The sequence below is a fragment of the Corylus avellana genome, chromosome ca1 (assembly GCF_901000735.1).
Source record: "Corylus avellana chromosome ca1, CavTom2PMs-1.0".
NCBI classification, from domain to species: domain Eukaryota; kingdom Viridiplantae; phylum Streptophyta; class Magnoliopsida; order Fagales; family Betulaceae; genus Corylus; species Corylus avellana.
Window position 1 is genome coordinate 17,889,876 of NC_081541.1, and position 18,479 is coordinate 17,908,354.

The following is an 18,479-nucleotide window of genomic DNA, read 5'->3' on the forward strand; positions in this document are numbered from 1 at the left end:
CCTTCTCAATAAATAACCAAAAAAAAAAAAATCAAACAAGATAGTGGCGAGCCACTCCTCTGTCACTACAACCTCAACAAAAGGATCGTCTTAAGGGGTAATTCAATCGACTGGAAACTACGCCTCATGAAACAGAGGTCACTAGTTCGAATCTCCACTCTTCACTTTTGTATGGACATGTCAAAAAAATAAAAAAATAAAAAAATAAAAAATAAAAAAAAACCTCAACAAAGGAGTGCCTTGGCCGCAATTCCGCAAACCACCTAAGTCTCTTTTTTAAAATTATTTTTTAATTTGTGAGAATAATATAATAGTATTTTTTTTCATATAATTTTTATTATTTATCTGAAAAAATATAAGAAAAAAAGGCTAAAGGTTATAAATTTAAAAATTTTATAAATTAGATAAATGAAAAGAAAAAAAAAAAAAAAAATCTCCTCCGGTTGTAGTGTGTGTAGTCCAAATTAATCCTAACCCTAAAGCGCAGGTCCAGGTGGGCAAGCGTCATAAAAGTGAACAACGACCACCTGAGACCGTACAAGTACCCTCCATAATGGCAATCAGGTGAAAGTGCATTAACGCACGCCCTCTACCCCAATCGCTCACTTTTACCCACGTGTCGCAATCGCAACGGATCAGTTGACCAACACCCCTTCGCCATTCTTTTGACCAGAATCCCTTATCATTTCCCTCCCTTTTCGTTTTCTACATTTCGCGGTTTCTTTCTGCATTCCCACACTACTGCGCCGCCCGGAGACTCTGTCGAGTCGTTTGCGAGTCAACGCCGCCTCGCATGTGGAAGGAAATCGCCGTGGATTTGCCGGAATACGCCGATTCCGTCGACCGGTGAAGTGAAGTCGGACGGCAAGGTTCAGGTAATTCCATATGTAAGACTTTTTTTTTTTTTTTTTTTAAATTATTTCTAAAATCAAATGATTAAATTAATTATTTTTATAGGTTTAAGGTTTTTAGTAAATATTCTCACATTAAATTATATTAGAAATAACTTTATTGCATCATCTTGATAGTGAAATTCTATAACCAGAGGTGAATGTGAAGAAATATTTAGCTAGGGATCATGATAATATGCGTGAACAAACGAAAAAGGACTAAAAATCTATAATAATCTAATTTCACTTTGGAGTGTCTTTGTTGGATGCCAGGATAGATGCGAACATACATAGCCATAGACAAACATATATTCCTAAGAGAGCCTTTCTTATCCGGACGTGGTGTAAAATTTTTTTTTTTTATCGTTTTAAATACCAAATACAATATAGATCAAAATAATATATATTTAATTCAAATCAATTTCATGAACTTTTTCCATTAATTCTACCCCAACTCCCACCGCTGAACTCTTACCCACCTTCGAGCTCTCAACAATGAAGTTTCAAAAACCAACCAAGATAGTGGATTCGGTAATTTTATCAATGAGTATTTTGTTTATGAGTTATTTTGTTAAGAGAAATGAATTAGTTGGTGTGAGTGATTATATTATTTTTTAGTGTTTCAAGTTGACATGTCCGCTTCTTATTGGAGGGTGCAAAACACCCAGTTTATACCATGAACTGATTGAAGTTATTTTCTATTCCTAAATATGAACAAACGTGGGATATGCTAATATGAGTTAATTATTATGTAGACCCGTTTGTTTTGATATAAAATATTTTTTAAGAAAGGTTTTCCTCGTTTTTTGAGTGTTTGGGGAGGTTGAAAATGTTGGTAAAATAGAAAATATTTTCGGTTGACTAGAGAAAAAGCAGTATAAGAAGGCGTAAAATGGTTTACACTTCTCACTTTCATAAACCATTTTTCACCTATCTCTCCCTCATCCCCCGGCACCCCAAAGGGCCTTCTAATTATTGCATTGTTTGCCAAACCTCTCTCTACCGCCACCTCTTCGTTTTCATCCTCCTCTACCTCTGATTAAATATCGTCTTCTTCTCACTGTCGATGTCACCACTGTAGAAGCCTCAAGATTCTAAAGAAGAGCATGTCGCAAACCAAACAACGTTGTAGAGATTTTCCAAAAATTTTTGCCCTAATTATATTATTAATAACCCTAAGAACACATTTGGTATACCGGAATGATGATTCTTTAGGAATAAAAATGAGTATTATTGGAAATACAAGAAGCTTATTTTGTTTTGTGACAACACAGGAATGACTAAATTTCCTCACTAGAATTGAATCAAAATTTGAAAATATCCTAGCTTTAAAAATGATTTCCCCAAAAATCCTTGTTCTTTTATTTTTTGGGAACCTAAAAATAAAAAAAGTTCATTCCCTTGGCCACCCTAACAAAACAACCGCAGGTGGTCGGCCACCTTAACAAAACAATCGAAGGTGGTTGTGGCCACCCCCGATTGTCTATTAGGGTGGCCGATCATCCTCCATAGGGAGTGAATTTTTTATTTTATTTTATTATTTTTGGATTCTTAGAAAGAAAGAAAAAAAAAAGTAGTGAGGTTATTTTGGAAAATGTAATTGTAATCCGGAATAGCTATTCATCTCTTCTTTTTATTTTTATTTTTATTTTAATTCCTTTTTTTGGTAGGGGAATAGCCATTTTTGTGTCCATTCTTAAGTACCTAACGTAATGTGTTGAAATAATTTTCCAAGAAAGCATTATTGATAATATAGTCAGGGCAAAACTTTAGGAGCAAGATATGTATAATAATTGATTATCCTAATTGAGAATTACCTCTTTGCTTTGAGATTGCTTGCTAGTGATAATGATAATTAATTAAAAGTACGTTTAACTTCTTTTAATCTAACTTCTAACCCCATAAATCTACCATTGGATTGAGGCAAAACTCACTAAATCTATTATAGAGCTTTGATATTAAGCGTATATTTACTGTGATAATTATATATCTTAATAGCAAAATAAACATGATTGTCATGGTCTATATATGAGAAATTTTGAACTAAGATTAATTATTAAGCTTCACCCTAATCTTTGCTGAGTTGTCTATCTCTCTCATCATTGTTATGCACTATATATGTTGAGCTTGACCTGCTACATTATTGAGTAAAATTGTCACATTACATTCTATTAAGTATAATTTAAATATAAATAATTAATGGTTGAAAATAGATGAGTATATAATCAGAGCAAGAGTGAAGAAACAGGAATCATTATTTTGGATTTGAGAAACTTGGAGATTTAGTTGCAGTTGATTATCATAACTAACACTAACCTTTTTGCTTTGAGAGTGCTTCCTAATAAGTGTGCTTAGGAAGCCAAGCCTCTTGCTTTATCTTTAACTAACTTTGTAAAAAGCAAATAATTACAACTACTTTAATCATAAGCATCCTCTGTTTTGATTAAGTGGAACAATTTCCCCAGCAAGAATATCATTAGGTAATAAGTCACTAACTCATCCTGTCGGCAAGCCCTTTGGGGTGTGATTATTAGAAAGGGGAAATGATTTAGTGCTTATATTTTGGTCGTTATTTTTTGGGGGTATTTTTTTTTTTTTTTTGAAAAAGTGTTATGTTGTGAAGATTAGGTTTTTGTGTTTTTAATAATGTTTTCTGCTTTTTGGGTTGTTTAGACAAATTAAAATTTCTAACAAATGTAGCCTCTAGAAGAGTGATCGTCATTCATAATTAAATTAGACCAAAAACATGTTTGAGATTGTGTTTGAAAAATAGAGTTTTTAAGTCAAAAAGCATTTTTTTGGCAAAACCTTCATTTACCAAAAGTGCATTTTGGCCATTTTTAGGCATTTTGAACTTTTAAAAATGCTTTCAATTTTTTTTTACCAAACGGGTATTTTTTTTTTCTTCAAATAGACTTTTTAAGTGTTAAACGCACTTTTAGACCCTTCAAACACACACCCAAATAGGTCCTAAAGAAATTCTTTTCATTTCAAGTGAAATGCAGATGAGTTATTTTATGGTCAAAATTTAAAATTGTATTTAATAGGATAGATGATGATACGTGATAAATATGTTGGCATACTATTTTAAAAAATTAAATAATGTAATATTATTTACTTACAACAACCCTAAATCCCCAAGAAAAACAAAAAAAGAGTTGGTCAAAACCCGTAGGGTCCTCTGCCTCCTCAAGTTGTTCATGTTGATGTTAATGGATAGCCATTTTATTTGACGGAGTATAGTAGGTAGATATGGCTGGCCGATCTAGAGGAAAGCTTTTTCCTTTGTATTTGAAGGATAGACATGAAATTAGAAAAAAAAAAAATGATAAGCATGAGAATAGTGATGGGAATTACGAATATGTGAGGTGTATAATTACTGAGTAAACGTTACGTACTCATCTCTTATTATATTTTTATTTTATTAGGTTAATCTAATAGTATTCATCAACTTTTGAAACTTCAACAAGCATTTATTTTTAAAAAAAAAAAGAATTGATGGCCCTAACCTTTATGAATAGGGCTTACAAATTTTTACACGACCTGTAAACATAACATAAAAATAAAAGATTATGGTTGAGGTTATGGTTGACCTATATAGTCTTATACTCATATTTTGATACAATTCGAACCCGACACGCAATACTATGATTGTTAATTTTTGACATGACTCGCGAACCCGACACAAATCTAATATAAAATTTTAAAAAAAATTATGAATTTAATCTATTTAATTAAATGAGCTAAATTAAAGTTAATTTATATACTCTTATATTTGACATGGCCTAAACACAAACCCAATAATACAAAAAATGAGAAAATATGAGTATTTACAATTACCTATAATTAGTGCCTTTCAATGGGCATGGTTTCAATAGCGCAAGCACAGGGAACGTTGTCTCCTGCGCACTGATTTCATGTCTTTTTATGAAAATAAAGGGAACAATTAATATTAAACCATATTCTCATAATTAACCAATTGCTTTACTTGCCATATCTGATTGAATGACTCGGTCATGTCAGCTTGTCCATCATGTGGAAGCACCCAATGATGGATTTTACCTCACTTTTCTCATTTTCTGTAAATTCAGTTTACTTTGTGGACCTCATTTTTCCTCTTAATTTGGGACGTGTTTTTCTTTTAATATGTTTTCCAAGAAGTTGAACATGGTTGACTGTTTGATTCACTGTTTTAGCCAAACACAGTGTTTGGGTCCCCATTTCAACCTTTTGAATTTCATTATTACAGTCAATAGTTTTCAATTAAATTAACCACATAAGTACCTAAGCATGCATTTAGCAATTAATTATAGCATAGCATCACATAACATTGAAAATAAAATACATCATGAATTTGTTGTCAATTCCTTGATACCCAAGCATTGTAGTATGGCATGACATTCATATAGACAATATCGATTCAAGTTTTTTAAAATATTAAAGAGAAATTTTAAATATTTATTTTTCATTTTACTCTTATATCATTCACTGGGTTGATGTGACAATTTTTCTAGCTTTCAAATTTTTATTTAAAGATTAATTCAAAAACTGACGTACATTGCTACTTCAGTATATTAATATGAAAATAAGATCAAAGACGAGTATGTAACGTTACTGAATGTCAAATTTCTAAACTAAAAGCTACTCGTATATATACAAGTGGCTTCTTGTACGTGGAATTAGCCCCATTAAAAAAAAAAAAAAAAATCTAAAACAAATAATTTAACGTTACACAATACCATAGTGATGGTGGTGCTTCTGTATTTAGTTTTGCAGTTTTTTTTTTTTCTTATTAAAGTTAGCTTCAATTTCAAAGATCAATTAAATCATAGGGAAACTTGGGTAGGGTAAATTATTAACAATTAATGCCTGATTTTTCAGTTCTTTTTGAGGTAAGTTGGTTGATTGGGTCCACCTCCTTTATCTACCACATGCTCGAAATATATATAGTGGTTGAGAATCCAAGGCCTCATGGTTAAAAAATTAAAAATTAAAAATTAAAAAGAATAAGATAAAGAGTGCAAATGCTTCTATTATCTTGGGGATGTGACACCTTTTCAGGTAGCCGACACGCCATTACATTGTTCCTGACACCCCATTATACTGCACATGCACCCATTTGCGTATGCGTAAATATAATATTTAACATCATAATATTATAATAAAACACTAATTGAAAAACAATAAGAATTTAAAAGAAACCTCCTCCTTAGTCCTTACGTTAGCATAAAATAAATGTTTTTTTAAAATTCTCTACCAGGATTTCCCATCTGGTTCCTGCAAGAATTCCCAACACCCTTTGGCTTCAATGGCTGATAACTCTACAGCAGCCACTGAGTTCTGAAAGAACCACATTCAAAACGAAAGTGGGTCAGGTAAATTTATGCATTCTCCCATCATTTTAAGTGCATGTGTGCATATGTCTCTGTGTGTCACTCTCAGCTCAGAGATCTGACATTTGTTTTTGTTTTTGTTTTTTATTTTTTTTGGTTTTTTGGTTTTTTGGTTTTTATTTTTATTTTTATCAATCATGTAATAAGCCTGACATCAATTATTCCCCTTTCTACCTTTTTCAGTTTCCTGCAAATTCTCAGCACCATCCCATGTTCAGTACAGACACTTCTCGGGAGCTCTGTCCCTTATTTTCTTCTCAAAAAGTGACTTTCCCTACCGGGTTTTCTCTTTCGGATCTTTGAGCTATAAACCCACCCAAGATTTCAATAAGTTTGTTGCTTTCTCATTTTGGGTTCTCAAAAGAAATGGTTTTTACTACCAATCTCTACATTTTGTAAAAATGCCAAAGTTTTTGTATCAGTCTCAGTCCTTTTCTCTTCAGGGTTGGTGAGTGTGAACATTTGTTCTTTTCTTTTCTTTCTCCAAGCTGTACTCAATTATTACTACCAGGTGTTTGAAACTAAATTTTTATTTCTGGGCTGGGTTCTATGATTAAGCTGTTCTGCTGATAATAAATCCGTAAACGGAAAGCTCAGACCTTCTAATCTGAATCCGTAAACGATGTGAAATAAATTTCAGTCTTTCCTATGATAAATCTCCCTTTTGGGAAGGAATTTCATCTCCTCCAAGTATATTCCCAGTTTTCCTTCTCTGCAAGCCATCAAAGTCCACAGATTTGATTCCTTTTCTCAACCTGGGGATTGAGGAAAAACGCTTCTCTTTTTTCTTTTTTTTTTCCATCTGGGTATTGAGGAAAAAAAAAAGTCTATACTTTGTGACTCTTTCTGCAAGATTTTTGTGTTCACATTTGAAATCTTGAATATTTCTCCATCTGGGTTTTCAGTGTAATGCAAATTGAAGGTCCAAAACATGGCCAATCTTGTTCCTGGTGTCCTTCTCAAGCTTCTGCAGCACATGAACACAGACATAAAGGTTGCTGGTGAGCACAGGTCATCTCTATTGCAAGTTGTGAGCATTGTTCCAGCGCTTGCAGGTGGTGAGTTATTCTCAAACCAAGGTTTTTACATCAAGGTTTCAGATTCCTCTCATGCCACCTATGTATCTCTCCCCGATGAACATGATGATCTCATTCTTAGTGATAAGATTCAATTGGGTCAGTTTATTCATGTTGAGCGGCTCGAAGCGGCCTCACCAGTCCCAATTCTTCGCGGGGTTAGGCCAGTTCCGGGTCGCCACCCTTGTGTGGGAAGCCCTGAAGATATTGTTGCTACTCACTCGTTGGGATTTCTGAACCATATTTCGTCTTCGGGTTTGAAACCTGAGGAGAAAGTGAAATCACCTAATAAGAAAGTCTTTGGGAATAATCATGTTGGGGAAAAGGAGAAGGTGAGATTGAATGGTAGTGTTAAAGAGGAGCAATTGGATAAGAAAATGGGGGCTTTTAGTAGATCAAAGTCACAATCATTGAAATCGGCATTGAATTTGGAAGTGAAGAAGGAATCGTTGGGGAGATTGAAGTCATTCAATTCACGCTCTATTCCTTCGTCTCCGACGAGTTGTTATTCGTTGCCAGCTTCTTTTGAGAAGTTTTCGAATGGGATGAGGCAGCAGGCAGAGATAAAGGGAGGGAAGGCAACAGTTAAATTGGGGGTGGTGGAAAAGGCAAATGTTGTTCGCACGTTTAGTCCCCTTCCCTCTGGGAAGAAGGTAGCGATGGGAAACCCGATTAAAAGTTTCGTTCAAGGGATTGAGCTGGGGGCCAAGGCTCTGAGGAAGAGCTGGGAAGGAAATATGGAGGTGAAGAGCAGAGAGAATTCAAATTTAAGGGCCTCCAAACATGATTCGAAGCCCGAAGTACGAAGTTCTGTAAGTTTATCGTTCTTGTTACTTAGTTTGACTATTGATTCATCTGTTCAAATACTTCTAAAGAAAATTACTAAACTGCTCTGAATTCCTTCATTGCTTTGTCTGCCTTGGATTCCTACGGTTTACTGCAGTTTACTCTTTCAGTTCGTCTTCGTTGAGGGTATTTTCAAAATTTCGTGTGTACAGTATAATTAAATTTCATCCCATGTTTATTTCGGATCTGAAAAATCACAAGCATTGAATTGAATCGCTATTTCCAGCAGTCTGGGAAATAAACTTTTGCTGCATTTCTCTAACTGTTTTTCTATCAACTAATCGAGATGTATTTGCCAGACACCTAGATTAAGTACGACTTCAAGGATAAGTACATCAAGAATGAGTACATCAAGTGAAAGGTTGCTATCCAACGAGGAGAATATGGCCCAGTCGTCTGCTAGGTCATCCAAAGGGGACATTAAAGCTCAAATATCTGCAAAGAAAGTCTCTGCAAATGGGACTTCGGGTGATCAAGAAAAACCAAGTAAGCAAACAACTTCTGCTGGAAAGAAATCATCAGGCGAGCATTCCAGTAATGGACTCCCAGGAAACTTGGTCAAGGTATCCCTAAATAGTAGAAGATTGACAGAAGGAAGTGTTTCATGGCCTTCTCTCCCATCTTCTCTTGCAAAGCTTGGAAAGGTATAAAATCTGTAAAATATTGTTGCTTGAGGACCTGCATTTAATATTAAGCTTCTTTGAGCATGGGTGTTGAAAGATTATGCTACTTAAGTAAGTGGTATCTTGTGTTTGCTACTGCCCACATCAATTTCCATTCGAAGCAGTTTTTAACAATCTTTTGATCCCAAGGAAGTGTTTAAGACTCCCAATGCATTAAAAGTATTGCTGAAATAAAGAAAGATAGAATTGCAAATGCAAGTCTCAGAGATCTGGTTCGTGGCTTAAGCCTCAGGTCATGAGCCATATGTTGCTTAGGCTATGATTTGTTGATTTGAGCCATGTACTTATTTCCCGGGGCCCATCTTCTATTGCATAGTTATCTATTATATTGATATCTCAAATTATTTTCATTGAAATGATCCTTCTGGCATAGCAGCAATATGTTACTGCACCAGTTGCATGGGTTTGGATGGTCAATAATTTGGGTTAATAACTTTTTTGGTACCTGGGTTTTGAGGTTTTTTAATTTTCTCCCTTAGGTTTTAAAACATGACAAAACTAGTACCTCAGATTTTGAAAAAGAGTCACCCCCAGTTTGACCTTAGGGGTGGCTGAGCCATCCCCAATGGCCAAAAAGGGGGTGGCCGAAACCACCCCCAGACCGGCCTTGGGGGTGGCTCGAACACCCCTAAGGTCAATCTGGGGGTGGCCGGCCACCCCCTGGGGGTGGTTCGGCTGCCCCCATAGAATTTTTCAAACTGGAGGGGTGATTCGGTCTTTTCCAAAATCTTAGGTACTAATTTTGTCATGTTTTAAAACCTAGAGGGGAAAATTAAAAAAACCTCAAAACCCAGGTACCAAAAAAGTTATTAACCTCAATAATTTTCTAAATCTATTTGCAAGGAAAAAAATATAAGTGTATGCCACTGGTGTTTGCATTGCTGGTACATGGACCAAATTTGTAATTCGCTCTTATTTTATATTTAGGGATACCTACTTAAATGATACCCCCTTTGGAAGATAAGTTCCACAGCTATATAATTTATTTTTCTTAATCTATGCTTCCACATTCGTTATGCAGGAAGTTATGAAGCACAGAGATGCTGCACAGATCGCAGCTGTAGAGGCTATTCAAGAGGCTTCTGCTGCAGAGAGCTTAATTCGATGTCTAAGGTTTGCATACCCAAATTGAAAAACTGATAAAAGAAGTACTGGTAGTGAAAATTAAAGTATCTTTATTATGCAGGAAAGTTGGAATTAATCATTGGCTTATGATTTCTGATAATAACTCTCCATTTATCCTGCAGTCAGAACTTTTTGTATCATATGCTAGAATAAATGGTACTGATATTACCCTAGAGGTGTAATCATGTACACGATCTTTTATATTTTGACTTATAGGACATTCTAACTAGTCTGTGAGGGAGTCCATCATGTTATAGATTGTGCCAGGTTCTACTAGGTTAATGATAGTCGTTGTGCAATTATTGCTATGAAGTTGGTTGTGGTGGTGCTGGTGCTGGTGATGGTCAAAGATGCTGAACAGTATTACGGACATTGTGAAAGATGGTGTTGGCTCTACTGGATTCAAGTGCTTTAGTGTTCTGGCATTTAAAAACATGGTTAGGCTTAAAAGTGAAGGTGATGTCAGAAAGATTGGTAATTGTGGTGGGATGGTGTATCTAGTTGTACGTTAACATTCTGTTTGAGCATGTCCAATGGCAGAACAATTATTACTTTTTGGTAGAGGAAAAAAGGCCATCCTCCAACCTAAAGAAGCCAATCTCAAAATTGAGTTTCTGGCAACCCAGAACTGAGCAAATTGAGACTTGGCTTAATTGGGTTTGCAGACTGTTGATGATGATATCGACATTGTGTGGCTACTGTTGCATAATCTTTTTAAGAAGCTTATGAAGACCATATTTAAGACTAATAATATAAAGCTGGTACAGTATGGCAAGGAATTGCGTAAGCATTTGGGGTCTGTTGATCTCTAGCAATGGTGTCTAGATTCTGACACATACCTGTGTGCCTTTCTCTTGCTGCGGCAAGGAACACAAATTGTGTTTTTGGAGGCCTTGTGCTTGATTTGTCAGAGGATGAGGTTTTCTCATTTCTAAACTGATTGTATGCCATTTTTAATACTTCAAGAGCACATGATGTTTTGAATTTTTCCTTCTATGTTGTGATTTATGCTTTTGACAGCTGAATACAAATGTTTGGTCTTCACAGATAGATATATTTTTTAACCAAAGGGGCCCTTGTTTAAAATTTGTTGTATAGTCACTTTAACACAATTTGTTTTAGGCACTGCATTAGTGCATCATCCATCAATGTGCTTACTTGACAAGTTAACCAAATGATTCATGCATTAAGTAGTCTAGGGCATGGACGAGCTAGAATTAGGAGAGGTGTTTTTCTGAAGTTCTTTGGGATATAATGGTTGTGAATGACTAATTTTTCTCAATCTTTCTGATCTTGGTTCCAAATATGAGCAGTATGTTCATATAAAGGAGTGTTGTCAAAAGGACACTGTTTAGGTATACGAGTGACTATACAAGATAGAGGGAGAAATGATTGAGTTCATGCGAAGCTAAATGTAGCTTTGATTGAAGAAAATTGGGCAAAATATTCTAAAGATGGCTTGATGGGCTTACCAATACAGAATCATTTATACCAAATGAATAGTGCTAAAAGAGGTAAAGAATGTAGGTCAAGACGGGGAGGAAAAGGCATGATGGCCTATGACATAATTAAGGGTAGAATCTACATGAAAGGATGGAGTTGGTGCAAACATATTTGAGGAATTGGGTTATAGTGCTTTCATATATAGAGTTGAGTAGACTGGGTTTTGAAATAACTTTTTTTTTTATAAGTAATAACCAATCTTATTAAAAGCGCAAGGCGCCCCAAAGTACCCATGAAATATGCAATAGGAATCACCTAATTAGAAAGGGAAAAACGAACAAGAAAATCATCATAACTAATTAACAACAGGGACACAAACACTGCAGTCCAAAGATAGAGTGTATGAAAACAAGAGGATAAAATGTCCTCCAAGGATCTCTCCAAGTCCTCAAAGCACCTATTGTTCATTTCCCTCCATAAACACCAAAAGAGGCAAGTAGGCACCATCTTCCTGACTATAGCACTCCTCCGTCCTCTATAAGACCACCATCAGGCAAACAAATCGAAAATCCATCTCGGCATAACTCAAGACATCTTAAAATGACTAAAGATCTCACAGAGCAGAAGCTACTTCACAATGAAGAAGAAGATGGTCCACCGTTTGCTCATTCCTCTTACACATGCAACATCTATCCATCACAATAACAGGTCGCTTTTTGAGATTATCCAAGGTTAGGATCTTGCTCAGAGCCGCCGACCACGCAAAAGAAAAAATCACCCTCAAAGGAGCCTGCATCTGGCACATAGTCACCTTCAGTACAAACCAAGGACTTAAAAAAGGACTTGACCTTGAAAAGGCCTCTTTTGGAGGAAACCCACCCCAGTCTATCTTCACATCCTCGTCTCACGATGATTGAATACAACACCTCTCACGTTTCACTGATTGGATCCACCCAACAACTAGCGGAGGACAATAAAGTAACGGTGGAGGCCTTAGAGAATCAACTAGAGGATTTTCAGAGAGACACAGACAGAGGGATTGATGCTGTATGTGCACGGATGGGTTAGAGCTGGAAGAATTTTCTTGGATTATCATCTACTGGAGAAAACAAGCCTGCCATTGCAGGGCTGGAAAGCAGAAAAAGCTTGGTACTGTTGTTTGATTTGAAAAAATTAATTATATGGGTTGAGGCATATCCAAACTTCACCTACCATGGCATTTCCTCTTCCATATCTGGAGCTAAGGTGAAGCTGTACTCTGGAACTCTATTGATGTGTAGGAATTTGATAACCATTTTTTCAGTTGGACTTGCCCTGTAAAAAAGGTTTATTAATTAAGAAGGGAGAGCCTTCAGGATCCTGTGTAAGTAGAGGGATTGACTAGCTCCCTTGAAGTGATTGATCCTTACCTCCGAGTGTGGAGGAAAGATAGAGGAGCTTTTTATATTCTAAGCTGTATTTTGGGATCAAAATCAATAGTTTATCAATATGTTGTTGCTATTGTCAACCTGCTAAATGCAAAGGATTGGCTTGTTTTATTGGGCATTAACTGCTAGACAGTGAGCTGTTGGATTTTTCAGAACACCTATGCAGATATGAAACATCATAAGAACATGATTATGATCATCATCATCATGGGCTGCAATAGCAGAGCCCTGCATGAAAAAGATACCCCCCTGGCCCAGGTGAAGAATTTTGGAATTTGGAAAGTAGTTTTGAAATTTCTGTCAAAACTTTATCAGCGATGGTGAGGATAAAACCAAAGAATAATTGCATTAGCTTGGGGCATGTTATTCTATTTTGAACTTCTTGTGGTGATTTAGAAGCTTAGTGAATGTTGGTATACTGCTTAATATTCAGGTAACCATGAGCTTTAGATAAATATGGGTTTTCTATGCTTGATGACAACGTTGGGACTTTGATAATTTACGCAAAATGAATTAATCATTCTTTCACTTGTAATTGAAGTTCCACTCTACCCATCTGTCAGCTGTTATAGCTAATGTTTACTCTTTTGTTTACATTTTATATTACCGTATAATGTTTGTAATTTACGTGCATATATATTTTTTCTTGATGGTTGAGTCAACTTTTGTTTCTGCAGTATATATTCTGAGCTAAGTACCTCTGCTAAGGAAGAGAACCCACAGCCTGCAGTTGAGCAGTTCTTGACTCTTCATGCGAGTTTGAATAATGCTCGCACGGTTGCTGATTCTCTATCAAAATCTATTCCGGGCAGTATGTCCCCAGATGATGAAGAAAGCCTATCAGAAGAAGCATTAAAGGTCAAGTCGGATAGGCAAAAACGCGCAGCTTCTTGGGTCCAAGCTGCATTGGCAACCAATCTATCATCTTTTGGTGTTTTTAGCAAAGAACCGGCTTCAACTCGAGTTCCAGGTCCAACTCAAGCCACTCAAAGTCAAAAGACCATCCCAGTAAATCAACCAGTATTAGTCCTAGAAAATTCTAGCAAGAATACGTCGACAAAGACTCAAGGCAAAGCCCGGCAGATGGTCGGTTCTAAGCTTGCACAAGGAACTCCTCGTCGGTTAGGGGAAGTGTTGGCCGCCAGCCAGAAGCCTCAGCCCCAACCTCTACCAGAATGGGTTAGAGGAAATGGCCTAGAGGAGGCAGTTGATTTGAGTGAGATGTTGCAATTGCAGTCCAAGGATTGGTTTTTGGGATTCGTAGAGAGGTTCTTGGATGCCGACGTGGACGGCTCAGCCTTGTCAGATAACGGTCAAATAGCGGGGATGTTGAGTCAGCTGAAGAGTGTGAATGACTGGCTGGACGAGATTGGATCAAGCAAGGATGAAGGAGAATCATCAAATACTTCAGCAGAGACAATTGAGAGGTTAAGGAAGAAGATATATGAGTATCTGCTTACACATGTTGAATCAGCTGCTGCTGCACTAGGTGGTGGTGGTGGTGGTGCTTCACAACCATCAACAACAGAAACAAAAGTTAGAAGGTGACGTCGTTTTTAGCTTGGCCACAAAAGTATATGGTGTCTGCAATTCATTAATGTGGTCACACAAGTTGAGTATATTTATTTCTGTACATATATTGTCCGTGGGTTTGGGGGGTACAGATGGAGTCATTACTATTTAACAGGGAAAGCAGTTGATGAAAGGAACATCCTTTTCTTTTCTTTCTTTTTTTTTTTTTTTAAAAAAAAAAAACTTTGTTAGAAACTATACAAATTGAAGCAAATTGGAAAGAAGAGAAACGGTCTCTTTTCCTTTTTAACCTTTCTCGTATTGCTGTCTTAACATGAACATTCCTGTCCATTGTCTTGTATGGTGAGAAATCATAGAATTTATTCAAGCAGAGTTCTTACTGTCATTTCTTTGTCAGATGCCTATGCTCCTTTCTTCTTCTTCTTTATTTTATTTATTTTTTTAAATTTAAAATTAAATTATACCATTAAAATTCTTCACTGCTTGGGTTTTTGTTGAATATATTAGAAGAGCTGTTCAAAATGTGTCATGGTTGGCATGTAGTTCAAATCTCCCTTCCTATTTTTTCTCTTCTTGTGCGGATATGTAAAAGAAATATATATATATATATATATATATATATATATATATATATATATATGAAATTAATGTATACAATACAATAATAATAATTGATTATGATGTTTACAAAATCTATGTTTACTAATCCTTATGAAAAATGATTACGAATGCTGTGTTTACAAAAAGACGTTACGAAAGAAATGTTTAGTCATATGGTTTTTACATTTTTAGTGTAGCGTTGTCAAGTTCTCCTAAGATGAGGAGAAGCAGGGTAAGTTCTGTCATGCGGATGAAGAACAGAGCAATGCAAGAGGAAGAAGAAGAAGAAGAGAAAGGAAGAGAGATAGAGAGGGAGAGATTAACAATAAACCAAGAAAGAATCACTGAATTATTTTCTCTGATTAATCAACCTCGAGTTACAATAGGAATGAAAAGTACTTTATATATTGATTACATTGAACTTCTAAATAACAAATGTTAACTAACTAACTGTTTAAACTAATTCAGTAAAGCCGTATTAACAGTTTGAACTATATTTACAACTGAAAATATACACGTGTGTGTTGCAACTCTTCATGTCTTTGAGTTGCTGCTACTACCCTTTAAGATGGATGATAAATGTCTTTAACAGATATCTTGGACAACAAATGATGAAAATCTTTGAAACCAAGCCCTTTAGTAAAAATGTCTACTAACTGATTTTGGTAGGAAACGTGGAGTGTTCTGATAGGCCCGAGTTGTATTTTCTCCCTAATGAGATGACAATCTATCTCAATGTGTTTAATTCTTTCATGATAAACGGCCGATTGGCTGCAATATGAAGTGCAGATTGACTATCACAGAATAATAAAGCAGCCTATGGATGAAGTATATGAAAATCTTTGAGTAAAGAAAACAGCCACATCAACTCACAACATGTGGAAGCCATTGTCCTATATTCTGCTTCAGCAGATGAACTTGAAACTGTTTGTTGTTTCTTTGATTTCCAAGACACAAGTGAATCACCAATGAACACACAAGAACCAGTGATAGATCTGCTAGTGTCTAAACATCCTGCCTAATCAGAATCTAAAAAAGCTTTGAGGTGAAAATCTAACTTTACAGAGAACATAAGACCTTGTGCAAGAGAGTTCTTGATGTATCTCAAAACTCTATGAGCAGCATCCAAATGAGGTTGTCGTGGTTTATCCATGAACTGGCTTAGAATTTGAACTAAAAAGGCTAAATCAGGTCTAGTAATTGTCAAGCAAATAAGTCTTCCAACCAATCTTCTATAACTTGTATAATCTAAAAGGAGAACACCTTCATCCTTAGATAGTTTCAGATTTTGTTCCATAGGAAATTTTACAGGATTAGAAGCCAATAAACCTGAATCTTCAAGAACTTCTAGGGCATATTATCTTTGGCAAACTGAGATACCTTCTGCAGACCTAGCAATCTCAAGACCAAAAAAGTATTTTAAAGGTCCTAAATCTTTCAAACAAAACTTAGCATTCAAAAGATTAATGAAGGAAGACACTGCCTATGAATCATTACTAGCTATAGCTACATCATCAACATATACTAGTAAGACAATGTATGAAGAACCTTTGAGCCATGTGAATAAGGAGTAATCTACCTTGAATTGGATGAAACCTAGGTCATTTAATGTAGTAAAACAATTTGAAAACCACTGCCTAGAAGCCTGCTTCAATCCATACAAAGATTTAGTTAACCTACAAACCTTTGTCTCCCCCTTAGTACCAAAACGGGGAGGCATAGTCATATACACTTCTTCATCTAAATCCCCATGCAAAAATGCATTATTCACATCCAATTGATGCAAAAACCAATCCTTGGTTGCTGCAATTGTTAGAAAACATCTAACAGTAGTCATCTTTGCAACTGGTGAAAAAGTTTCATGAAAATCCAGCTCTTCACACTAAGTATACCCTTTGGCTACCAACCTAGCCTTGTACTTTTCAATACTGCCATCAGACTTGTGTTTCACTTATACACCCATTTGCATCCAATAGGGTGTTTGTTAGGAGGCAAATTAGTAACTACCCATGTCTTGTTTTCTTCCAGAGCTGAAATCTCAGCTTTCATAGCCTCACACCAATGTGTATCCTTGACAGCTTGATGGTAGAACTTGGGATCAGGTTGGGATGAAATTATAAGGCAAAAATGCTTATGAGAAGAGGAAATATTATCATATGGAGACCATGGATAAGATTTACCTGAATTAGTAACCATTACAGTAGATTGAGGTGGAGAAGCAGAAACTAATTTGCAATGAAAATCCTGCAAGTTGTTGTGAAATTTTAATGTACTCGCAAGTGCATGAATCATTTTGCAATATAGTATTACAAGTGCGAGGTCGAACCCACAGGGAATTGTGTTTATGAAAACCAAATATATCCAAATCAATTAAATCTCAACCTAGTTTCGAAAGGTTTATGTCTGGGCTCAAGGTCGTACGTCCGCCCAGAAGGTTCAAGTAGTACCTCATTTGTTCCAAACGTCCTTATATCCTCCCAAACTGGTTCTAAAGAATTTCTAGGACCTTTTATCTCAAAATAATGTCTCCATGCATAAGAAAATATGTTCAACAAAGATGAAACGCTAAACCAACTTAAACCATTAAGGGCAACAACATAACTAGAAGCTCTACCAACTAAGCTAACTATGAAAAATACTTAAACAACATAACAACTAAGTAAAGAACAAGTTAGGTTTAGAAAATTACTTCCTTAAAGCAAAACCTTCAAGAAATCTCTCATTTTCTTTTAAGAACTCTCACAACTTACAAAATTACTCAAGCAGGGGTTCTATAGGGCAACAAGGGCAGAATGAGGCTTAATGGTCGAGCGGGGAGGGGTATTTATAGGGTAGGAGAGGTTGTGGGTGTTGCAGGAGGTGTCCTAAAATGTAGAGCACATACGGTACTATAGGGGTGTATGTCTGCGTTCTATTTACCCAACGGACCAAAGGTTGCATCGTATATACGGGTATTAACTAGTGGTCAACCCAAAAGTTAGCGTACATCTGTGCGGTCCCCCATGTGTACGTCCGTGTACTATTTGCCGACGTACGTCTACATGGTTCCCCATGCGTGTTTCCAGTCAAAAAGTCTAAAATTTTCAAAATGCCCTTCCAGCTGTTCCTAGTGACCTGAAGCCCAAATTAACCTTCTAACTAAGCTACCTAAGCTTAGTTAATTATTTGGGTTACTACATTAGTTACCATGCAATAGAGTTGCTTATTCTCGGCTCGGCTCTTGATCCTCGAGTTGCGCATGAGTCTTTTAGAATTGATGATATTTGTCAGTTGGTAAACAATTTTTATCCCCAAGACTTTACCGATCTTGAAAAATAACAGTTGAAAATAGAACTTCACTATTATGAGCATAATGTAGTTCAACATTCAAGTTTCCAAGGATTGTTAAATATTTTTGAATTGTGCCAATGGTTGGTTAAAACTAGAAAATTAACTATTTACCAACTTGTTTTTCGAGTTGTTG

At 36.0% G+C, this 18,479-nt stretch overlaps 1 protein-coding gene across 4 annotated transcripts; it reads left to right on the forward strand.

Annotated features, from left to right (window-relative positions):
- The first annotated feature begins 733 nt into the window (after positions 1-733).
- Positions 734-14,801, forward strand: LOC132167514 (uncharacterized). Of its 4 annotated transcripts, XM_059578513.1 has the most exons (7): positions 734-875; positions 6,151-6,265; positions 6,467-6,731; positions 7,189-8,171; positions 8,505-8,849; positions 9,910-10,001; positions 13,561-14,801. In XM_059578513.1, exons 4-7 carry the CDS (start codon positions 7,215-7,217, stop codon positions 14,429-14,431), a joined length of 2,265 nt encoding a protein of 754 aa, XP_059434496.1. In that variant the 5' UTR covers positions 734-875; positions 6,151-6,265; positions 6,467-6,731; positions 7,189-7,214; the 3' UTR covers positions 14,432-14,801. The 4 variants fall into 4 exon arrangements, with proteins under 4 accessions (XP_059434496.1, XP_059434495.1, XP_059434497.1 ...); XM_059578512.1 differs by lacking the exon at positions 6,467-6,731; XM_059578514.1 differs by lacking the exon at positions 6,467-6,731 and having other exon boundaries at positions 6,151-6,256.
- The last annotated feature ends 3,678 nt before the right edge of the window (positions 14,802-18,479 follow it).